We start from the raw sequence: 21,811 nt of genomic DNA on the forward strand, positions 1-21,811 counted from the left end.
TGATAATTTGCCCTTACTTCTCCTTGAGGATATAAATAAATACAGTTACATCTAATGGAGAGAACATGTGATTGCATTTCCAGATTTCCTTTTTAGGTTATATATTTACTCAGGCTATTAATATTATTATTATTATTATTATTATTATTATTATTGTTATTATTATTATTATTATTATTATTATTATTTAATGTCGAAGATTTTTTCCTGTTATGTTGTCCGAGTATATTACTAGTATGTAGGCTACTCCATGCCGCGCCCGTTCTACCTACTCAGTTGTACTGACAACAAAGAAGGTGTGTGGCAAAACCCAGCACCTGCTTTTGTTGTATGAGTAGTTTGTATACCTTTAACAACAACAAAAATTTCAAATCAAGGGAGTCATTAAAAGCCGCTCTTATCCGTACCTACTAAGTAATCTACTGAACGATGTTCAGCTTTAACGAAGCATTGGCCTAGGTCTAGGCCAGAGATGACTTCCTTATTATTTACCGGACAAACACACACACACAAGAAAAAAAAGGAAAAACGTACGCAAGCCTACTAAAAAAAGAAAATGACTATTAATATCGAGAAAAAATTATTTACAACACTCGGTTGAAGAAAGAAGTGACTGAACTCAGGGATAAATAAGAGAATGACAATGAGGCACTAACTACACCTTAAAAAGACCTGAGATTGCCTGAACGTAACTGGACCTGACTTCCTCTAATTATATTTAAAATAACCCTACTATTGGCTAAAAATAATCTGTCTGACTACTGCCTGACGCCATAATTATGTAAGGGGCTGCCATAGGAGGATCGCCTCCATATCTTCCTGTTCTCTGGCATTTGGCTCTTCTTCCACCATTTAATATACCCGCCTCCCTCATATATCTCTTGAGCCACTCCATCCCTCTATCTCATCTTTGGTCTCACCCCCGCCCCTCCTCTCCCCCTCCACCTCCTCATACACGTATGTTCTAGTCAGTCTCCCATTCTTCACATGGACAAACCATCTCAGAATATATCTCTAAACACCTCCAGTCACACCCACATTAGCACTACAACGCTTGTTTACTTCCTCGATTGTCAGTCTCTCCATGTAACTCCACTTGCTCCTTTCAGATAACTCATTTCCACTGCCCTCATTCTTGACATATGCCCTTCCAACTGGGTCCAAGATTCACATCCGTATGACAGAGTAGGGATCACGATACTGTCATGCATCGACATTATTACTTCCATTTCACTTCGTTATTCCTAATAACTGCTCTCAGTGAACCAGCAACTTTTATTCTCTGCTGTATTATTTCAAGCACTTCATTTTAACTTCCATCATTATTAATCAACTACCTAAGAACCTGGATGCACTCATTCTCCATTTCCTCATCATCTAGCCTCACCGTGCATGGTGTGACTTAATTTCTCTTTAAAAACCACCAGTTTACTCTTATCTACAATCGCTTTTTGATTCCGTTTCTTACCTACTATCTCAAACTCATTCACCAAGCACTGCAACTCACATTCATCTTCACTCAAAAATACAGTAACTTTAGCAGACATCAGTACAAGTAGTTTTCACACCCTACCCTCTCTCATTAGGGACACTAAAACATTCTCTGACCTACCTAGTCTAATATCTCTTTCATAACTTCGTACATATACAAACTGAACAACCATGGAGACATGACGCATCCCTGTTTCAGTTCAAAGCTAAGCTCAAAGAACTGATATCATTATCCACACTCACTGCAGCCCTAGCGCCTTCATACATACACTTCACAGCATTCAGCAACTTCCCATCTAATCCATACATTTTCAGTACCTTCCATATTCTCTGTCTACCCACTCTGCATCCTCCAGTTCCATGAAGGCAGCCTACAACTTCTTTTCCTTCTCTAAATACTTTTCCACTAGACATCTTAGAACGAATATCTAATCTATGCAGCCTTTTTTTGTCTCTAAAACTCCGTTGTTTTTATCCAACTAATTCCTGATTTATTACCCTAGCTCTATCGATAAGTATGCTGCCTTATCTTATTCCTATTGTATTCAGGAGACAAATGCCCCGATGATTGCCATGCACTTCTCGTTTTCCTTTTCCTTTGTACAGGGAACAATTACTGTAAACCTGACTTCCAGTCTTCTAGGAATCTGCCTTCCTCCCAGGCCAATCTGCACATAAGTCGTATCCATTCTATCACCCTCCCCCGTATCAACATATCACAACACATTCCATCAATCCCTTCTGCTTTCCCCATTATACCTTTCTCCATTCCTTCTAATATTTCCATTTTACTAATTTCTTCATCACCCCCTCACTTCTCTTCTTCTCCCAGCCATTTCCCAACCACTTATAATTGTTCTTTCGTTATCTGTATTCACTTTTTTTTTTTTTTTAAGTGTTCTCCCCATCTAAATTATTTCTTCCCTCTCCACCAACATTCTGTCATTTTTGTCCTTTACTCATCTACTGCTTCCTTTAACATCCTGTCTTAATTTCTCATCCAAAACAAGTTCTTACAGTTCCCTCCACTTTACACTCAGGTTTCTTCTGAATTCCTCATCCATTCATATCTTTCTCTCTTACTAGTCTTTTCACTTCTCTCCTCTTCTCTATAACTTTCTCTTGTGTCTCTCCACATCATCCATTCGTCTACCTCCCATCCAGTCATTATATGCTTTCTTCTTCCCTACCACAATTAATTTCACCTCTTCATTCCACCAGGCTGTTCCTTACACCCTCTTACGTCTCCTCTTCACCCCGTATACTACATGCTGCACTGACTTTTGATGTGAATATCGTACACATGCTTTCCACCTCCTTAATCTGCTCTAAGTCATATCTACCAAGTCGCTCCTCTACTGTCCTCTTGTATTCCGAAGAAAAAATAATATTATGCATGAATTTCCTGTTTATCGTGGTGTTACCTACAGGTGGTTACACGAGCGGTTTGTCTAGCAAGTTTTCCTCGGCAACTCTATGCTGTAACATGCTTTTTGTAACTGCTATATAAACACCATCACAAGACCCTTTTGTACTCGTAGTTGTCAGATAAAGTTACCAATATCTCCTAAAACGATGCCACCAGACAGAGTTCAGTGTGGAAATACTGTCAGAATATCCGCTCGTATGACATCAGTTTCATTTTTTCAGCCTGAATGCGTAATTTTTGTATTGTTCTTGGAGTTACCAGATGTCTTACTCAAATGAGGAGAGCTTCGTAGTACAAAACATGCAAAAAAAGACTACATGTAATCCTTGCACAACGAAAAGTCTATCCCCAAATGGTTAAAAGTGACTGCAAAAAGCAAGAATAAAATACGAATTACGTAATAGGATTCAAGAACACTGACCATCCCAATCATCAAAAGATCTGGGTCCCATTCAGTGAAATCTGGCTAGTGCGTGTGGCTTTGTAGAAATTATATATATAATAGATACATAGGTAGATAGATAGATATAGATAGATAGATATACATACGTGTGTGTGTGTGTGTGTGTGGATAGATAGATATAGATAGATAGATATACATACGTGTGTGTGTGTGTGTGTGTGTGTGTGTGTGGAGAGAGAGAGAGAGAGAGAGAGAGAATGTGTGTGTGTGTGAGTGTGTGGAGAGAGAGAGAGAGTATGTGTGTGTGTGTGTGTGTGTGTGTGTGTGTGTGTGTGTGTGTGTGTGTGTGTGTGTGTGTGTGTGTGTGTGTTTCTGCAGAAATGAATTATTTTGCTCAAATAAATCTTTCTTATTTTGACAGGACCCACTTCGAAGCAGGCAACGGTACAGCGTCTGACAACCATTACGTTACTGTTGACAATGCCACAGGTGCCAACAGCTATCCCAGTGAGGACGCCCTAAATGATGGGAGTGATCATGTGGAAACGAAGAGTGCCGGAGTTGCCCGTCTGTTGGAGAGGCCAGATACCGGTGGCAAAAGAGAAACTGGGAGCGGTGAAAGAGTAAGCAAAGGGACACATCTCCCAACTGCTGCACATAATCTTGGGGAAGTATATGCCGGCGTTCAACTCGCTTCAACAGTTTCTCGAAAGGGGAAGAAGTATAAGGTAACTGCCTTGAGTGATTCTAGTGGTCTGCATACAAACGGGTTGTTTTAACGACGATGCACATTAATATTACTATTTTTCCCACCTTGCTCTTTTCCATTTTTTTTTTATTTTTTGCAGTCACATATCAAGGCCATGTGGAGAGGATGGAGGGTGAAAGACTGACGAAGAGTGTATGTGAGTGAGGTGGAGGGGGGAAGAGGGAGGGGGAGGCCGAGGATGAAATGGAGGGATGGGGTGGAGAGGTATATGAGAGAGGGGGGTGTGAGTTGGGAGCAGGGCAGTGAAATGGCGGGGGACAGGGCGACTTGGAGGCGATTTGTTTGTGGCCACCCCAAACGGGATTGAGGCGTCTGGCAATAGATAGATAGATAGACATATAAAGGATCACATTAACCAATACATGGTTCCCTCAAATGTTTAAGTATCACTGTAGCAGTCACGGTTTCAGCATCACGATCATTAATTCACCGTTTATTCTAGGTATCAGATGATCGCGTCTCTCAAAGCGTTGAGGAAATGAAAGCAAGGGAACTACGACGATCGTTAAGAGATCTCGGAATCACCCACTATCCTCAGTCGGGTAAGGCAAGTCGCTCTTTATTTTCCAAAACAAAGTGCAACTGTATTCTTTATTACTGTAAATTAGCCTATACTTCAGCTGCATTGTATAGACCTACATAATCTCCAGCACCAGTTATCGATTCTCATACGTTCACCAGAGCAAGTGTGCAGTTCGTCCAATTACAGTGTCAATTCTCTTTTATTTTCAGTCTGATTATGCAGTTTATATTTCATTCTTCCTATCTCCAAACAAATTTATTAACCCGGGACAGGCCTCTATTTTTCAGATCGGGGGGATTTGACATGAGGTTAGACAGTACCAGCTTCCAGACTATCATGTTCAGATGATAAACTTTTTGGACTGGAAGGATTATAATGATATTAATAAACTCCTTCCATACTAGAGTTAAATAGCTAATCATTAATTTGAAATGCCTGGAAACAGCAATGTCTTCATTATCATCAATATTCTAATTCTTTTTCCCACTTCTGTGGTAATCATGATGATTCTAGGCAATTCATATTTACTGAACACTTGTATTATACTGTTGCATGGAAGGATTTGATTAACCGCTTCAGTTGGGTGACCTATTTTTATATGTGCTTCCTGCTGCTACCAGATGAACCTCTTCGTCTTGGGATAGACCTTCAAGAGCTAGTACCTAAGAACCTGATGAAAGCCACATCTAACTCCTCCACTTCTACAAGTCTCTAAGACAGAGTAAAATCTTCTGGTGCTAGGAAAACTAAAATAGAAATCTCGTCCTAGTGCTCAGGGATTAATTAAATCCTTCCACACTGGCAATGAATAAATAACGGTTGAATAGCTTGTCTGGAGTCAGCAAGAATAAAATATAACATGCATCGCTGGCTGCAGCTGTGAACTCTCTCACTTTGGGAACGACTTTTTTTTTTTTCATTTAATCTGTGCTACTTTCATTTTTTTTTCAACAGGCTTAGAGACTTTTCGAAACAAAGGGCCTATATATATCCTCCATAAAACCCTTCAGTACAGTAGGCCTTTCCTAAGTTCAAGTGAAATCGTCTGTCGGTGTCTGGTAAAAAAAAAAAAAAAATACAATATGGGAATGAAGGAGCTAACCATCTGTGTTGGTGTGTGTATGTAGAGAGTCTTGAAGAGATCAATATTTAGCCTGGTGTTTGTACAGAGTCCTGAAGGTAATTGGTGTAGTGTGTTTATAGTTTTGAAGGGCCTAACATTCCTTGTGGTGTGTGCACAGAGTCGGCGCCCCAGCTTCGGTACACGCCCATCAACCTGACCACATCGCCAGGCCCTCCAGTGTCCCTCAAGTGTTCTGCCACGGGTGTACCTTCACCGGACATCACGTGGACCCTCGACCACCGCCCCCTCATCCCATCACACAGGTCACTGACGACCCGATTGTTAAAACTGAGTGAGCGTAGGTGTAAACAGACTCTGCTTTTAGGAAACACCTGTACCTGTCAGATGTGATCAGCATGCATCACACATTATACAGTGTAAGTATTAATGATAAAGAATGATCGGACATACTGTAGCACCATCACATGTGTTAGGAATAACCGTAGAAAACTGCGAGCTTGTTTACACCTTAGCGCTCTCGGTTTTAATACTACGGCCCCCAGTCATATCGTTTGCCCCTATACCCGGGAACGTCTTTTATATTTTATTCTAACTGCTACCAAGTAGTTACATTTAACCTAGGACAGACTTTACCTGCAGGAGTTGCTAGATATATCCTTTGTTATCTCCCTGTCTGCTACGGACCTCTCTTCAAATAAATAAAACCATTTGGTAGGAAAAGAAATAAACCCAAAAAGACGTCATCGTATTGAAGGGGATAATATTTATTGTATAGATGGTATGATCATACAGAGATGGAAGGGATTATACACGGTAACTGCAGTAGTATTCCATGTGAGTGACAACTGCGGGGATGAACCTTTTCCCTGAGGGAGAATTGTAACCACAATTATTAAGCTTTATCAGTGCTGGTGAAACACTGTTGGAAACGGAGTGTGTATAGTACTAATATTACATGTGAATGTCAGAAGTTCTGGATTGCCCATATCAATTTTGTTGTATGCTTTTTTTTTTTTTTTTTTTTTACGTGTCCGACTCTGGGCAAAGGCTCAGGGCCTATTTCTTGGGGGCAGTGGCCCATTCCAAGGCCCAGTAGTCCTCCTACACCTCCACATGTCACCACTTCGGCGCTAACACCCACCGTCCATATTGAATACATCCTAGGACTGTCTCATACAGGACTGGTGTATTGGTATTAGAGGGGGTATTTTTACGACATGTCGGCGGGTCTTCTAGTAGATCAGGAAAGTTTGATTTTTATGAAATTCAAATCCTTAAACTGTTCTCTGCCCCAACGGGATTTGAATCCGGGTCCGTTAGGACTACAAGCCACCTCTCTACCGATTGAGCCACTGCCCCCCCCAGAAAGTCTACCTTTAGGTGGGTAAAGTCGTTTGGAGATAGCAAGAAGAGAAAATTAAATGTCATAGAAGTGAATGGGTTAAGAATGAGGATATATATATATCATTTAAAACAAACGACTCTTGATTTTGACACAGATTCATGAAAGGGTCTAAGTTAAATGCATAATTTTTATAACGTCTTCATTAAACAAATAAATAAATAAATAATAGGTTTTGTGCTTAACACAGTCATTCTCACTACTTGTAACGCTTATATCCTTAACACTGTTGCAGTGAGAATTATTTACCATTTTATCTGCTAACGATTATACTGAACTTAGGATAGAGATTTAGCACTGGCAAAGTGTCATTATTAATTTTCTCTGTAGTGGGATCCGCTAGGCTGTACAAAATTGTCTATTTGTAGAAAAAATGAGCTATATAAGTATATTTGTCTATTGCCAGACGCCATAATCCTGTAGGGGTGGCCACAAACAAATCGCTTCCACTTCGCCTTGTCCTTTACCAATTGGCCCACGTCTTCGAACTCACGCCACCCCTCTCCTCTCATACATCTGTCCATTCCATCTCTCCATCACATCCTTAGGTTACTCCCCCTGACTCCCCCTCCTCCTCTCCCTGTCCACCTCACTTACGTACACTTTTTTGATCAGTCTCTCATTCTCCTTCCTCTCCACATAATTACGTCACGTTTTGGAAGGGTTAAGGTTTAAATGCAAAAGGTAATGCAAGTCCATGATTTTTGAAGAGCTATTATGAAACGCCTTTAGTTACTGGAGTTGATCAGTCAGTATCAGACACAGCATAGCACACTCAGCAGCAATACAGAGGTCAAACACCTTCTTTGTAGTGTGCCTTAGAAATTATTGTCAGAAAATTGGGCGCCTGTCTTTCCATGACCAGTTCAAAATTTAGCCCTCTTCAGCTCGATGACGTTTATTTTTACTCCATTCTTTGTACCTACAGATAGTTTTGTTTATCTTTGGAGAGAATTCCCGAACTGCTGAGGACAGATCCAGCCATCCTTTACTCTTTCAGGTCAAGTGTTCTCCCTAAAGCTGAATAACATCGTAAGGTGGTAGCCCGAGTAAAAATGAACCACATATAGCTGGATTGCAGGACTAAGTAAACAATGTATACAGTCACTTTTGTTACACTAATCACGTAACTGCTTCTGTTACTTTGCCTTTACGTAAAATTGATTATCTGTCTTAATAACACTCGTTCGGTAGATAGGCATTTAAGGCCTTCTTCTTCCTCTCTGTCTGGCAGCAGGCAATGTTTACTTCCAAGACAGTAAAGCTTGAGGAGACCTGTATCGATTATTCCGGGTCGCATGCTAAGAGATGATGACGATATAACGATTTTTTTTTTAACTGTTACTCGTGTAGTCGGTAGGCATAAATTTGTCAGACTGTATTGTAGCTGGCGTAGAAGGCTTCTTCCTTATAGGCATCTCTAACACATTACACATTAAATCTCTGGGCCATGTTAATTACACTGTTTTATTGCTGATACAGTCTGCATCGATACAGTTAGAGGCGATATTTAGGCGTAAGGTGCAGAATAAATAACCTAGGGAAGTGTTACGAAATCTCCAGTAACCACTGAAAATACGAGCTTAATCCATCGTCTGTTTTGTGTGCAGGACCAGTGTGGGCAGCTACCGGACTGCGCTGGGTGAGGTGGTGAGTCATGTTAACATCAGCGACGTCACGGTGAGGGAGGGAGGCACCTACACCTGCACAGCCAGGAACACACACGGCTCCCAGACATACTCCGCACAGCTTAATGTATATGGTGAGTCCCTCCCCCCCCCCACCATCTCTTTCTCTCTGTATGTATGTGTGTGGGGCGGTGTCTTTCTATGTGTGGGTGTGTGTTTGGGTCTTTGTATGTGTGTGTTGGGGGGGGGGAATCTTTATGAGTGTGTGGGTGGGCGAAGTCCGTCCCCGCTACTGGGCAATGACTGGATAGTATGTTCCCTTAGGCTCAACAATCCTTCTACCTACCATGCTCTTTCAGTTCCCATGGCTTTTTTGTTTTGTTTTTACATCCCTTTTTCTTCAGGCTAGAGAGAATTTTATTTACTTTTTGCTAGATTTTTCGATCTGGCATTGCAAGATACAGCGCTTATTACGAGTATGTACTGTACTCAGCTCAGATAAAATTGTATCGTCAGTTATCTTCATTTCAGGGCTTAAGTCCTTCGGTCTGAAGATTATGAAGGGTATATGTAAAGAAAATTATCTCCAAAAGTATATGCAAATGATTTATACATGGTTAGGCCTGTGCTGTGAAGCCGCGATTCCAGGATTAAATTTGAATGAATGTCTGGTCAGTTTCAACACTAATGGTATTGATAATTCTCCCTCTATCGTATTTTCTCTTTTATTGCGTTCTGGATATTAACATACCCCATCTTCAGGAGGGAGATATAGATAGTGATGATGTTGTTGGTGTTATTTTTTTTTATTACCCTCTCACTCGCCGAGCGAGTTCGGATGTTATGTTTCGATCTGTGTGTGTGTGTGTGTGTGTGTGTGTGTGTGTGTGTGTGTGTGTGTGTGTGTGTGAAAATTTTTCTTCCAAAGTCGAGTTGACAGAGTGTGTGTGATAACAACGGCAAACCCTCTGCAGCGAAGGAATCATTCATTTTGTCCAAACTCGAAACCTGGCCAGAGAAAAACGTAGACAACGGACGCAAAACTAAAACAGAGATCTCCCAGTAAACACGAACTTGACATATCGACTGTGTGGCAAAGTTTGCAGATACAGGATTGGCCCGCACCGTCACACACGTTGGCACCAAAGACAATAAGAAACACACCATCCTTGTGGGTACAGCAAACGTCGTCTTCTGCATCAGAGGGACAGCTTTAAATGTGTGTGTGTGTGTGTGTGTGTGTGTGTGTGTGTGTGTGTGTGTGTGTGTGTGTGTGTGTGTGTGTGTAATTTTTTTCCATGTTTTCCGGCGGTAATGACCGTGTGAGTTACACTGCAATGTCACAGGTCCGTATTCTCGCTGACTATGGATATCCTCTTGCGCTTCTTCCTTGGCACTTTAACTGCGTATCCGGAACGTAAAATGTCATGTATGGTCTGTGCGCAAAGCGTAGAAGTATGCAGAAGCTATAAATTAATATCAGGCAAGGAAAAACTAAATACTAATATGCACTGCCATTGAGTTTCCTTAGCTGGAAGGAATACACTCCTAAGTACTGAATCAATCAATGGTCTCAGGTCCACCGTTCGTGCGCGCCATGGCCAATGTAACGTCAGTAACGGGGGAGGATGTGCAGCTGTGGTGCCCCGCTGGAGGCTACCCCGCCCCTTCAGTCACCTGGCGCAGGGAAGGACAACCTCTCCCTTCATCACTCAGGTTAGTCAACCGAACACTTTTTTTTTTTTTTTTTTTTTTCATTTTAACTTGGCTTAGATTTGAGTCCTTTCAAGCTTACGAGTCCCTCTCTTAGCACTGGCACAGAAAAATATACTACAGCCCTTCTGTATATCCTTTATATAGCACTTCTTCGTGACTAGCGCTGTTCTGATTTACTCCCTTGCTACAGCTCGGTATTCCAGACAGAGAAACGTCAGTCTGAGGTCAAATTATTGAAAAAAAAATCGTTGGTATGACTATATATATATATATATATATATATATATATATATATATATATATATATATATATATATATATATATATATATATATATATATATATATATATATATATATATATATATACCCCCTGGGGGTAGGGGGGTTTTTCAAGAATACTCCCCTAGTATCCCTGTTTGTCGTAAAAGGCGACTAAAAGGGTTGGCGGAGGGTTAGTGCCCCTCCCCGGAAAACAACTAACTAAAAAAACAAATAAGAAGCCTCGGACAAGGACTGACCAAACGATGACGACCCAGGACCGGACAAAGGACTTGGAAATGGCTACATGGAAAGTAAGAGGAGCGAATGATGAGGTGAAAGAGAGAGAGATTGTCCAGGTGCTTGAGGGTGCGAAAGTGGATGTATGTGGAAAAACTGAAACAAAATAGAGAGGTGAGAGTGTGAGATAATGGGAGTATGGATGGGGTATATGTGCAGGAGTAGGTGAGAATGAGAGGGCAAAGGAAGAAGTATGTATAGTTGTGAGTAAAAGATGGAAGAAGAGCATAAGACAGTATGGATCAGTTGGGTCAAGGATTGTGTGGGTAAAATTGAAAGTTGGAATACAAATGTGGGCGATTGTGTGTGTGTGTATACACCAACGCAAGATCGTGCTAGAAGAGTGAGAGAAGAGTTCTGGACAAATGTGGAAGTGTGCATGGAAAAGTTTGGAAGGAATGAGAGAGTGTTTTTGATCGGTGATATGAATGGTAAAGTTGGGAATGTGAAGGTGGATGGAATAGTTGCTGAGTGGGGTGTGCCTGCTGAGATAGATGAGAATGGGAGTGCGTTAGTGGACATTTGTGCTGGGAGGGGGTTGGTGATAGCCAATACCCTCTTCAGGCATAAAATGATCCACAGGTATACATGGCGAGTGATGAGAAGGGTGGGTGGTGAACTGAATGAAAGGAAGGCAATGATTGATTATGTGTGTGTGTGGATGAAAGGATGCAAATATGTGTAATGGATGCAAGAGCTTATAGAGGTTGGGGGAGTGGACTTTCTGATCACTACTTGATGGTGGCCAGAATTAGGATTCGAGTAAGATGGAGGAATAGAAGAAGGGAAAGACGAGAGGAAGGAGTTGTTGCAAGGAGAGTGGAAAGGTTACAAGAGGATGAGAAAAAGGCAGAGTATAAGAGAGAAGTGGAGGAACAATTGGGCAAATATGAATTGGAGCAGATTGGAGACGTGGAAGGTGTGTGTAGGATATTTACAGGAGAATTATGTGCAGCATGTGATGTGGTGTGTGGAAGGAAGAGAAGACGGAGGGGGGTGCAAGGAACAGCGTGGTGGACTGAAGAGGTGAGACAGGCTGTGGCACAAAAGAAGAAAGCATACAATGAATGGATCAGAAATAGGGGCGTGGAAAAAGTTGAGAGGCGGAAGAGAGAGTTAAATGTAGAAAGAAAGAGAGAGGTGAAAAGATTAGTAAGAGAGAGTAAGAAGAGAGTGGATGAGGAATTTGGAAGGAATTTGAGTGTAAAGTGGAGGGACTGAAAGAAAATGTTCTGGAAAGAGGTGAAAAGAGTAAGACAGGGTGGAAGTGAAGTTAGCAAGGGAGTGAAAGATAAAAATGGTAGATTACTAGTGGAGAAGGGAGAAGAAGTGAGCAGGTGGAGAGAACACTTTAAGGAATTGTTGAACATAGAGGATGGAAGTAATGCGAGTATAAGTGGCTGGGGAATGGCTGGGAGAAGGAGGGAGGTGAGAAGACAGGAAGAGATCAGTAGGATAGAAGTTGTGGAAGCAATGAAGAAAGTTAAATCGAGGAAAGCCCCAGGAATTGATGGAGTGTGTGGTGAAATGCTGAAGCATGGGGAAGAGATAGTAGTAGAATGGATGTGGAAGATGTGCAGATTGGCCTGGGAGGAAGGTAGAGTCCCGGAGGATTGGAAGTCAGGTATAATTATTCCCTTGTACAAAGGAAAAGGGGAAAAAGAAGTGTGTGGTAATCATAGGGGCATTTGTCTTCTTAGTATAATAGGAAAAGTGTATGGTAGGATACTTATTGACAGAGTTAGAGAAAGAACAGTGGAATTAGTTGGAGAAGAACAGGGAGGCTTTAGGAAGGGAAGAGGTTGTGTAGATCAGATATTCATTCTTATATCTTTAGTGGAAAAGTTTCTAGAGAAGGGAAAGAAGTTGTATGCGGCTTTCATGGATTTGGAGAAAGCATATGACAGAGTTGATAGACAAGGGTTGTGGAAAGTGTTAAGAATATATGGAGTAGATGGGAAGTTGTTGAATGCTGTGAAGAGTATGTACGATGGTGCGAAGGCTGCAGTGCGTGTGGATGGTGAACTAAGTGAATTTTTCTCTTTGAAAGTTGGGTTGAAACAGGGATGTGTCATGTATCCATGGTTGTTCAATCTGTACATGGATGGGATAATAAAAGAGGTACAAGGTAGGGTTGTGGATGTTGGAGTGGCCCTGGTGAGAGAGGATAGTGTTTGGAAACTCCCTGTACTGTTGTTTGCAGATGATACTGTGTTGTTGAGTGAAGACGAAGGGGAGCTGCAAGGCTTGATGAATGAGTTTGGGAGAGTGTGTAAGAAACGGAATATAAAGGTGAATGTAGGGAAGAGTAAAGTGATGGTCTTTGAGAGAGGTGAAGTCAGTGAATGTACAGCGAGGTTGGATGGTGAGGAATTGGAAAATGTGAGTACGTTTAAGTACTTGGGTAGTGCGATGAGTAAGGATGGAGGTTTGGAGGGTGAAGTGCTTGAAAGGGTATAGCAGGGAAGAAAGGTTGCTGGTTCTTTGAAAGCAGTGATAAGAAACAGGGAAGTGAGCATGGAAGTGAAAACGTTACTACATGACAGTATTGTGATAACAACTCTAACGTATGGAAGTGAAGCTTGGACATTGTTGGAAGGACACAAGTCAAGAGGGAGAGCAGTGGAAATGAGTTATTAAAGAGGAGCCTGTGGAGTCACATGGAGAGACAGGCTGACGAATGAGGATATAAAGGAGCCTTGTGGTGTGGATGTGGTTGTGATAGGAAGCGTTATGAAGAACACACTGAGGTGGTTTGACCATGTGGAGAGGATGGAGGGTGAAAGACTGACGAAGAGAGTGTATGTGAGTGATGTGGAGGGGGGAAGAGGGAGGGGGAGGCCGAGGATGAGATGGAGGGATGGGGTGGAGAGGAATATGAGAGAGGGGGGTGTGAGTTGGGAGCAGGGCAGTGAAATGGCGGGGGACAGGGCGACTTGGAGGCGATTTGTTTGTGGCCACCCCAAACGGGATTGAGGCGTCTGGCAATATATATATATATATATATATATATATATATATATATATATATATATATATATATATATATGTGTGTGTGTGTGTGTGTGTGTGTGTGTGTGTGTGTGTGTGTGTGTGTGTGTGTGTGTGTGTGTGTGTGTGTGTGTGTGTGTGTGTGTGTGTGTGTGTGTGTGTGTGTGTATGTATACATACTCACACCTGGTAGGGACAATTCTGGTGTAGAATTCCATTTGGCATATTGCCAGACAGCTTTGAAAAACATGCACAATATTCTTCGACAACCATCTTCACTCCTCTAACGGCTTCCTCTGCGTCTCTAGTTTTTCTTGTAATTTCAAAGTCGTTGGGCCATCACGCATCAGGTTCATCACAACACTCTTTTCCTCTGTTTGATGCTTACTTGGGTCTGTTGGGTAACAAAGGAGGAAGATGAACAGTGACTAAAACAAGGCAGACTGGAGAGAGAGAGAGAGAGAGAGAGAGAGAGAGAGAGAGAGAGATTATATTGCCTCCTGTGACTGCCCAACGGTTATTCGTCTGTCATTAAGGAACCGCAACATTGCTCATGACTGAAGTTTGTTAGCAAATGTACGATGGCACGATGGCACACATACCTATATATATTTGTTGTCAGAAAGAAAAAAATAATAGAGAAGTACCCTTTCACAAAGATTATTATTGCGTTTTGACTGAGGATTTTTTTCTGCCAGCATCTGTCTGTACATAGATGGGGTAATAAAAGAGATACAAGGTAGGGTAGTGGATGTTGGAGTGGCCCTGGTGAGAGAGGATAGTGTCTGGAAACTCCCTGTACTGTTGTTTACAGATGATACTGTCTTGTTGAGTGAAGACGAAGGAGAGCTGCAAGGCTTGATGGATGAGTTTGGGAGAGTGTGTAAGAAACGGAATCTAAAGGTGAATGTAGGGAAGAGTAAAATGATGGCCTTTGAGAGAGGTGCAGTCAGTGAATGTACAGCGAGGTTGGATGGTGAGAAATTGGAAAATGTGAGTACGTTTAAGTGCTTGGGTAGTGTGATGAGTAAGGATGGAGGTTTGGAGGGTGAAATGCTTGAAAGGGTACAGCAGGGAAGAAAGGTTGCTGGTTCTTTGAAAGCAGTGATAAGAAACAGGGAAGTGAGCATGGAAGTGAAAAAGTTATTACAAGACAGTATTGTGATACCAACTCTAACGTATGGAAGTGAAGCTTGGACGTTGCTGGAAGAACACAAGTCAAGAGTGAGAGCAGTGGAAATGAGTTATTTAAGAGGAGCCTGTGGAGTCACATGGAGAGACAGGCTGACAAATGGGGATATAAAGGAGCGTTGTGGTGTGGATGTGGATGTGATAGGAAGCGTTAGGAGGAATACACTGAGGTGGTTTGGCCATGTGGAGAGGATGGAGGGTGAAAGACTGACGAAGAGAGTGTATGTGAGTGAGGTGGAGGGGGGAAGAGGGAGGGGGAGGCCGAGGATGAGATGGAGGGATGGGGTGGAGAGGTATATGAGAGATGGGGATGTGAGTTGGGAGCAGGGCAGTGAAATTGCGGGGGACAGGGCGACGTGGAGGCAATTTGTTTGTGGCCACCCCAAACGGGATTGAGGCGTCTGGCAATAGATGGATAGATAGATCTGTCTATCACTCCCGTTTCTGTAGTAGAGTATAGTAAGCTCTGAATGGAACAAAAGTGTGTTTTGATGGCTGTGTTATTTGAAATGCTCCACAATTAAGAAATCTGAAGAGAGGCTGGAAACTCAGAGGAGGCCGTTAGATGAGTGCCGATGAAACATATTTACCATATATTTCGTGTGGTGTGCTAAGCCCAGTATCAGCAGTACTGAAAGTCACGGTTGTAATGACTAAGTATTGATGGTCTGATATATTGTCACGTTGTAATACTTTTTTTTCATTCTCTGTCTATGAATAATATATTGAATGTATTGTTTAGTGACTTACGCCGGTTGACGATGCTTACCGTGCATATTAGACTATTTTTCTCCTTTCTTCTTTTTTTTTTTCTTTTTTTTTTTTTTTTTTTTTGACCGTAGCTGTACCTGGATCCAAGAAGTTTACCCCTTAAATAGGATGTCAGCTTGTTTGTTCTAATATATTTTTTCTCTCTTTTGACAACCTTACTCAAAAAATTCTTTCAAACGCCTGGGGTTAAACAGAACCTTCAATAACCCTGCTCATGGTATGGTCAGCGTTTATGGTAAATAAAATCGACTCTAGTAGCAATGCAATAGAAATTTACGTCACATAATTATAACTGGAGAGTAATTTTCCGAACTGGAGAGGCCAAGAGAGATCTTTCTTGAGCTGAGGAGGATGTTTGGAGGTAGCAATGGTAGCAGTAGTAAGCCTACTGTATATGAAAAGTGCGTCCTGAGACTAAAGAATTAAGCATTCAGTTCAATGACGAGCTTTCATTAATATTTTGCCTACTATTGGATCCATTTGAACACTGCTTTGGAGGGCATTCCAGCAGTGAAGGAGATTGCTTTAGGCTTAAAATTGCTTTAGCAAAAAAATTCACCTCAGAGCTGAATAAAATATTCTGTTGACAGAAAAAGCAATGTAGAATACAATATCCTCAAACTGAAGAGTGTTGAGCTTGTATTGTTTTCCAGGCAGGAGGTAATGACTAACGGGACGCTGCAGATAAGGAACGCTTCCCACAAGGACGACGGTCGCTACTCCTGCCTGGTGACTGGCAGGCAGGGACAAACAGCTGTCTCTCACACCTATCTACGTGTCTTAAGTGAGTCTCGTTTACCTTGATGATTTACTGAGCTTTTCTTATTTCACAGTAACCACTTCAGACAGTAATTTTTGAAGACGAGAACTATCTGCCTCTGTACAGTATCTGTCTTTAGCCAAACACCTTAAGCCAGGAAGGGGTAGCCACGAACAAATCGCTTCCACTTAGCTTCGTCCTCCGCCATCGGGCAACCCTCCATTCATTACACATCAGTGATAACACCCTCATCGTGTGTTGCTTACTCACGCATTCACTTACTCACTTACTGACTCACTCACTTACTCACGAAATTACTGTAATTTTCTGAAGAACGAAGTCAAGGCTTTGTTAAGAGTTTTTCTGGAAAACGAAATTTTGCATCTCCACCCAGGCTAAGTTAGACGGCAGATTTGGACCCCCAAGTCCGCCTTTGAGGAGCGTAGTGCTCCGGGATTTGGCTTCTTATTCCCAATATATAAGGCTAGGACGACCAGCCTTGCTAGTCTTCTCAGTGGCATTATGCGCGCTCAAAGTAAATCCTTAAGGACCTCATTCAGTTGTGGCTGCTTAACACACTAGACAACCAAACGTGATTTGGTTATATGATCACACAGAATAGTAAATGGTTTCCTGGGTTATGTGAAATTATTTGGCTTGTCACTCACTGTAGAGTTGCCTGAAGGCAGTACTACATCCAGTGAATGGATGGTGGGTGTCCCTCATATATTATTTAGTGGTAACAAGGAATAGTAGTCACTGGAATCGATTCCATTCTTCATTTAGGAATCCTATTCGTAATCGATTCCATTTCTTTAAAGCCAAAGTAATCGTGATCGTAATCGATTCCAGTGCAAATGTAGTCGAAACCCCTGTTTTCATTCTGATTACTTACCAGGTGTGAAGCTCAAGTTTATTTACTCCTCGGGAAACAGTAAATTCGCGTGGAGAGGCGATAGGTTTATACTAGGACTATGAATGTAATTTAACAATAAGGATTACATTAAAAGTACACAAAAACATGCATAATCCAAGTGTTTCGCTGGTCACACGCTATCACACGAAGGGAGGACTGGGGACGAGTACTGATCATGTCCAGTTGCACTGCCGGTTGGGCCCTGCCGTATGTCAACGAGATACTGTGGATTTAAAAATACATTTTTTTTTTTTTACAGTCGTTAGTGTGAATTTGCTTGGACCTCGCGGACTAGGCACTACTTTAAAGATAATCAAGAAATTCAGCTTTAATCTCAGTTTCTGACAATTTAGCTATTTATGAAAGTAAATATTGCGAACATGTGGAGAGAATGGAGAATGAAGACTGACTAAGAGGGTGTATGTAGGTGAAGTGGAGGAAGGGAGAGGGAGGGGGAGACCGAGGATGAGATGGAGGGATGGAATTGAGAGGTATATGAGGGAGGGGGGAGTGAATTGGAGGGCAGTCAAATGGTGGGTGACAGAGCGACTTGGAGGCGTTTTGTCTGCTGCCACCCTTTGCGGGATTAGGGCGTCGGGCTATAGATAGATATATACAGTAGATAGAATCAAGGCGCAGAGATCCCATCCTCAGCGAGACTGTGAGGATGGGCTATGGGTACTCCGAAACGTTAAAGATATAAAGACCTCAAGTTTTTTCATGTTATTTTTTTTCCTCACATTTGTTAAGATGAACCAGTTGTAGTGCGTGTATATATTTGGCAACGCTTGACAACCGAGTCACGAATGCAGTCAACTGGCCAAAGTGTGTCACGTACGTGTCACTGGTTTGGGCTTATTTCCAGGGCTTGAAGTGGAAGTATCCTTGCTAACAAAATTCTATATATGTATATTCTTTTTTTTTAAATAATGAATGGAGGAAGGAAGAACAAAGGAAATGAAAAAAAAAAAGTCCATGTGCCTAAAGGCATCCTCCATTCATAAAATATTTATAACAACTGGATTTAAATAAAACTGGATTAAATGTTTGTGGGAAGCAACTCCCAGGAAGTGAATTCCAGAGAGTAGTAGTTCTGGGGATAAATGAATTTGGATAAGCAGAGGTTCTGCACTGCGGATGAGAGAGTGTAAGTTCATGGGCACTCCCAGCTGTCCGAGTATTTCGGGAGAAAATGTGACGGGGGGGCACAATTGAAGCCAGTTCGTCAGAGCACTTACGGTAAAAATATCGGTAAATTAATGCTAAAGAAGCAACATATCTACGTACTGGTAATGGAGGAAGGTCCTGCGTAATGGCAGGATTATTGATTAATCTAATGACTTTATTTTGAATTTTGTCCAACTGCCTCAGTGCAGCCGCTCCACACCAACTCCACAGTGGTGACAGTATTCGATCTGAGAACTCACATGACTTGTATACTGTGGTCAACTGCTCGTCAGTGTAGTAGCATACTGTATGTCAAGGTTATCTGAGTGTAATGTGTATAAACATTATGAATATTATGACAATACCAACAACACAGAGTGCAGATAAATGTATAACCGTAAGTGGTAATTTCGTAGCTCTTTTTGTAGGCTACCACTTTTACCTGGAGATCTAAAGGCCTGTATTAAAAAGTATTTGGATGAACAGTGTGGCCAGCAATGTGAAATGTAGTTAACTACCCCACCAAATGAATAATAATAAACGCAATTCTATTGAAACGATATATCAATAAATGTTATCATTCATTCATCATCATCCAATCCTACGTTGCCCCATGAGGAGAGTAGGAGCCCGAGGCTAAGCAACCTGGTCCTAACATTTCAGATGAGAGTGACCAGCCTTACCCATCCCTGAGTGGCATTACTTGAGCAAAAAACCACAACCATCCATTGGATATAAACCTTCCCCGGCTCAATCCGATTGGAGCGCCGTAATTGCCCACAAAACCACCAGCCGCCAAAATCTGGTTAAATGGTTACCACCCAGCATAGTAAATGGTTTCCTGGTGCACAAGAAACCATTTGGCTTGTCACTCAGTGTAAAGTCACCCACAGGCAGAAGGAAGAGGAAAGAATGAAAGAAGGAAAGACAGAAGAGGGGGTGTAAAGTCACCCGTAGGCAGAAGGATGAGGAAAGAATGAATGAAAGAAAGACAGAAGAGGATGGAAGGAAAGAAGGATGGAGGAAAGGAATGGGCAGACATCCAAGAGCAGGACTACATCGAGTGAGTGAATGGTGAGCGTCCCCACCTACCACTAATAAAGGTTATAATATATCAAAATTGACATGACTCATATGAGTGATCGTGCCGTCATATTTTGTAATAGTAGGAGAAGTTGCCTGGAGATTGCATGAATCTACCATCAGAAGAGGCCCCGTGCTGCATTGATGGACTGATAGCTTGTGTTAACTTTTACTTCTCGTGCCTAATATTTGTTTTCACAATTCATTGAATGAACTTCAGCTAGGTAAGGTGATAATGTGTTGCTTTCTGCAATAAAGTGATTAGTATTCGTAATCGAGTGCAAACTTTTGGAATTGTAACCACAGTCGTGTCCAACGCTTTGTGGATGGAAGTGTAATAGTGATCTTAATCAAAACTGAATCCATGAGTGCATTAATCATAGCATGTTTGGTACCCTCACCTACCTTTGCATTAGTACTGAGAACTAAAAATGATCTCTGTATTTGTCGGGTCCTGCAAGAGGCAAGACTAAATTACATAGAAATATTTATTTCATGTAGCTGTACGTCATAATTTTGGCGGGATTATGGGAAGGAGAGAGGGAAAATGAGGAACAGTTAATGCTTCCTCTCTCATCTGTAAAACCACACTGAGAGAGAGAGAGAGAGAGAGAGAGAGAGAGAGAGAGAGAGATGCATGGCCTGCGGTGGGATGCCACAGGTATACAAACTGAAAATTATTCGTAGTCGTTTGTGTTTGTTTACTTGTCATTTTAGACATGTACATTTTTTGTGACGTATGCAATTTATTTTTATGCATTTTATATATTATCTCGAATCTCTAAACAGGATGTTCACATGACAGATCTAATATTGCAGTATAGCAGTGTAGACTGCTTTGCTGGAGCAAGTTAAATCGAATGACCTCTCATGGTTAATCTGAGTGACCTAGATACAGATCTGCTCATAGGGCGGGGATGGGAAGGGTCCAGCAAAAATTACTTTGTCCCACACAGAAAGACCACCGAGTGCTTCGTTCTGTTTGCAAGGCATCCTATTCCCTACAGTTCCTAAAGTCTCTTCTGAGTTCATGAAAATAGTCCGTAGAGAGCAATAAGATTAAAAGGTCATCCGATTTATTGGATAATAATGTAAATTATTTTGTACCACCCAGAACCGCCACTGATTGACCCAGTCATTGTGCGAGCCAACCTTCACGAAGGGGACAGGACGCTGCTGACGTGCATGGTTAACTCTGGCGACCCCCCTATCACCATCAACTGGCTTAAGGACGGCAGCCCACTCCAGCACCACCCGTACATTGACATCAAACCCATCCACGAGTATTCCACGGTTAGAACTACACAGATAAATGTTTGCCTGCTATATCAAACTGAGACAGTGCCATCTTTTCTTTCCACTTTCATATCAGTAAGATACATGAGGGTAGAGAAACATATCAAGAAATGGACATGTATGCTTCATGATGCATTTTCATAATCACTCAAAACATGATGTGATGTATGCATTTCAGAATAGTCAGTAAATTGATCATTTCTTCTAAATGAGCTGTAAAGATTATGCTAGTTTTACTTTAACGTGGCCAAATATTGCCATCCCTCTATCTTGATTGTTGAGTTGTAACTATAGAGTAATAATGCAATATGATATTAGTCGCACAGGCTTGGAAGGGGTAGCGACAAAAAAATCGCCCACATATCACCCAGTTCTCCGCCATCAGACTGTCCTACCTCCAGCTTACACCATACTCATTCATTTAACTTTCCTGTCCCTCTTTCAGTCTCGTTCTTAAATTTCCCTTTCTCTTCTCCCCCTCCACTTCACTTCCATACACTTCCATAATCAGTGTCACCCTCCAGTCTCTACATGCCTTTTAGCAGACATAGATACTGATTGACTCTATCTCTGTATCTATTGCCAGACTCCTTAATCCCGTAAGGGGTGATGACAAACAAATAGCCTCCCT

The 21,811-nt window shown here is 41.8% G+C and overlaps 1 protein-coding gene across 1 annotated transcript in view; it reads left to right on the top strand.

Annotated features, from left to right (window-relative positions):
• Positions 1–3,066: 3,066 nt before the first annotated feature.
• LOC145411618 (cell adhesion molecule Dscam2-like) overlaps positions 3,067–21,811 on the top strand; it is a 157,357-nt gene continuing 138,612 nt past the window's right edge. Inside the window, exons 1-8 of the mRNA XM_080281625.1 lie at positions 3,067–3,086; positions 3,745–3,946; positions 4,535–4,634; positions 5,857–6,001; positions 8,712–8,863; positions 10,307–10,445; positions 16,612–16,742; positions 20,999–21,177. Of these exons, the coding sequence (XP_080137751.1) occupies positions 3,067–3,086; positions 3,745–3,946; positions 4,535–4,634; positions 5,857–6,001; positions 8,712–8,863; positions 10,307–10,445; positions 16,612–16,742; positions 20,999–21,177 (1,068 nt within the window). The remainder of the gene's footprint in view (positions 3,087–3,744; positions 3,947–4,534; positions 4,635–5,856; positions 6,002–8,711; positions 8,864–10,306; positions 10,446–16,611; positions 16,743–20,998; positions 21,178–21,811) is intronic.

The sequence above is a fragment of the Coenobita brevimanus genome, chromosome 90 (assembly GCF_032717465.1).
Source record: "Coenobita brevimanus isolate Jiangsu-jjx chromosome 90, ASM3271746v2, whole genome shotgun sequence".
NCBI classification, from domain to species: Eukaryota; Metazoa; Arthropoda; class Malacostraca; order Decapoda; family Coenobitidae; genus Coenobita; species Coenobita brevimanus.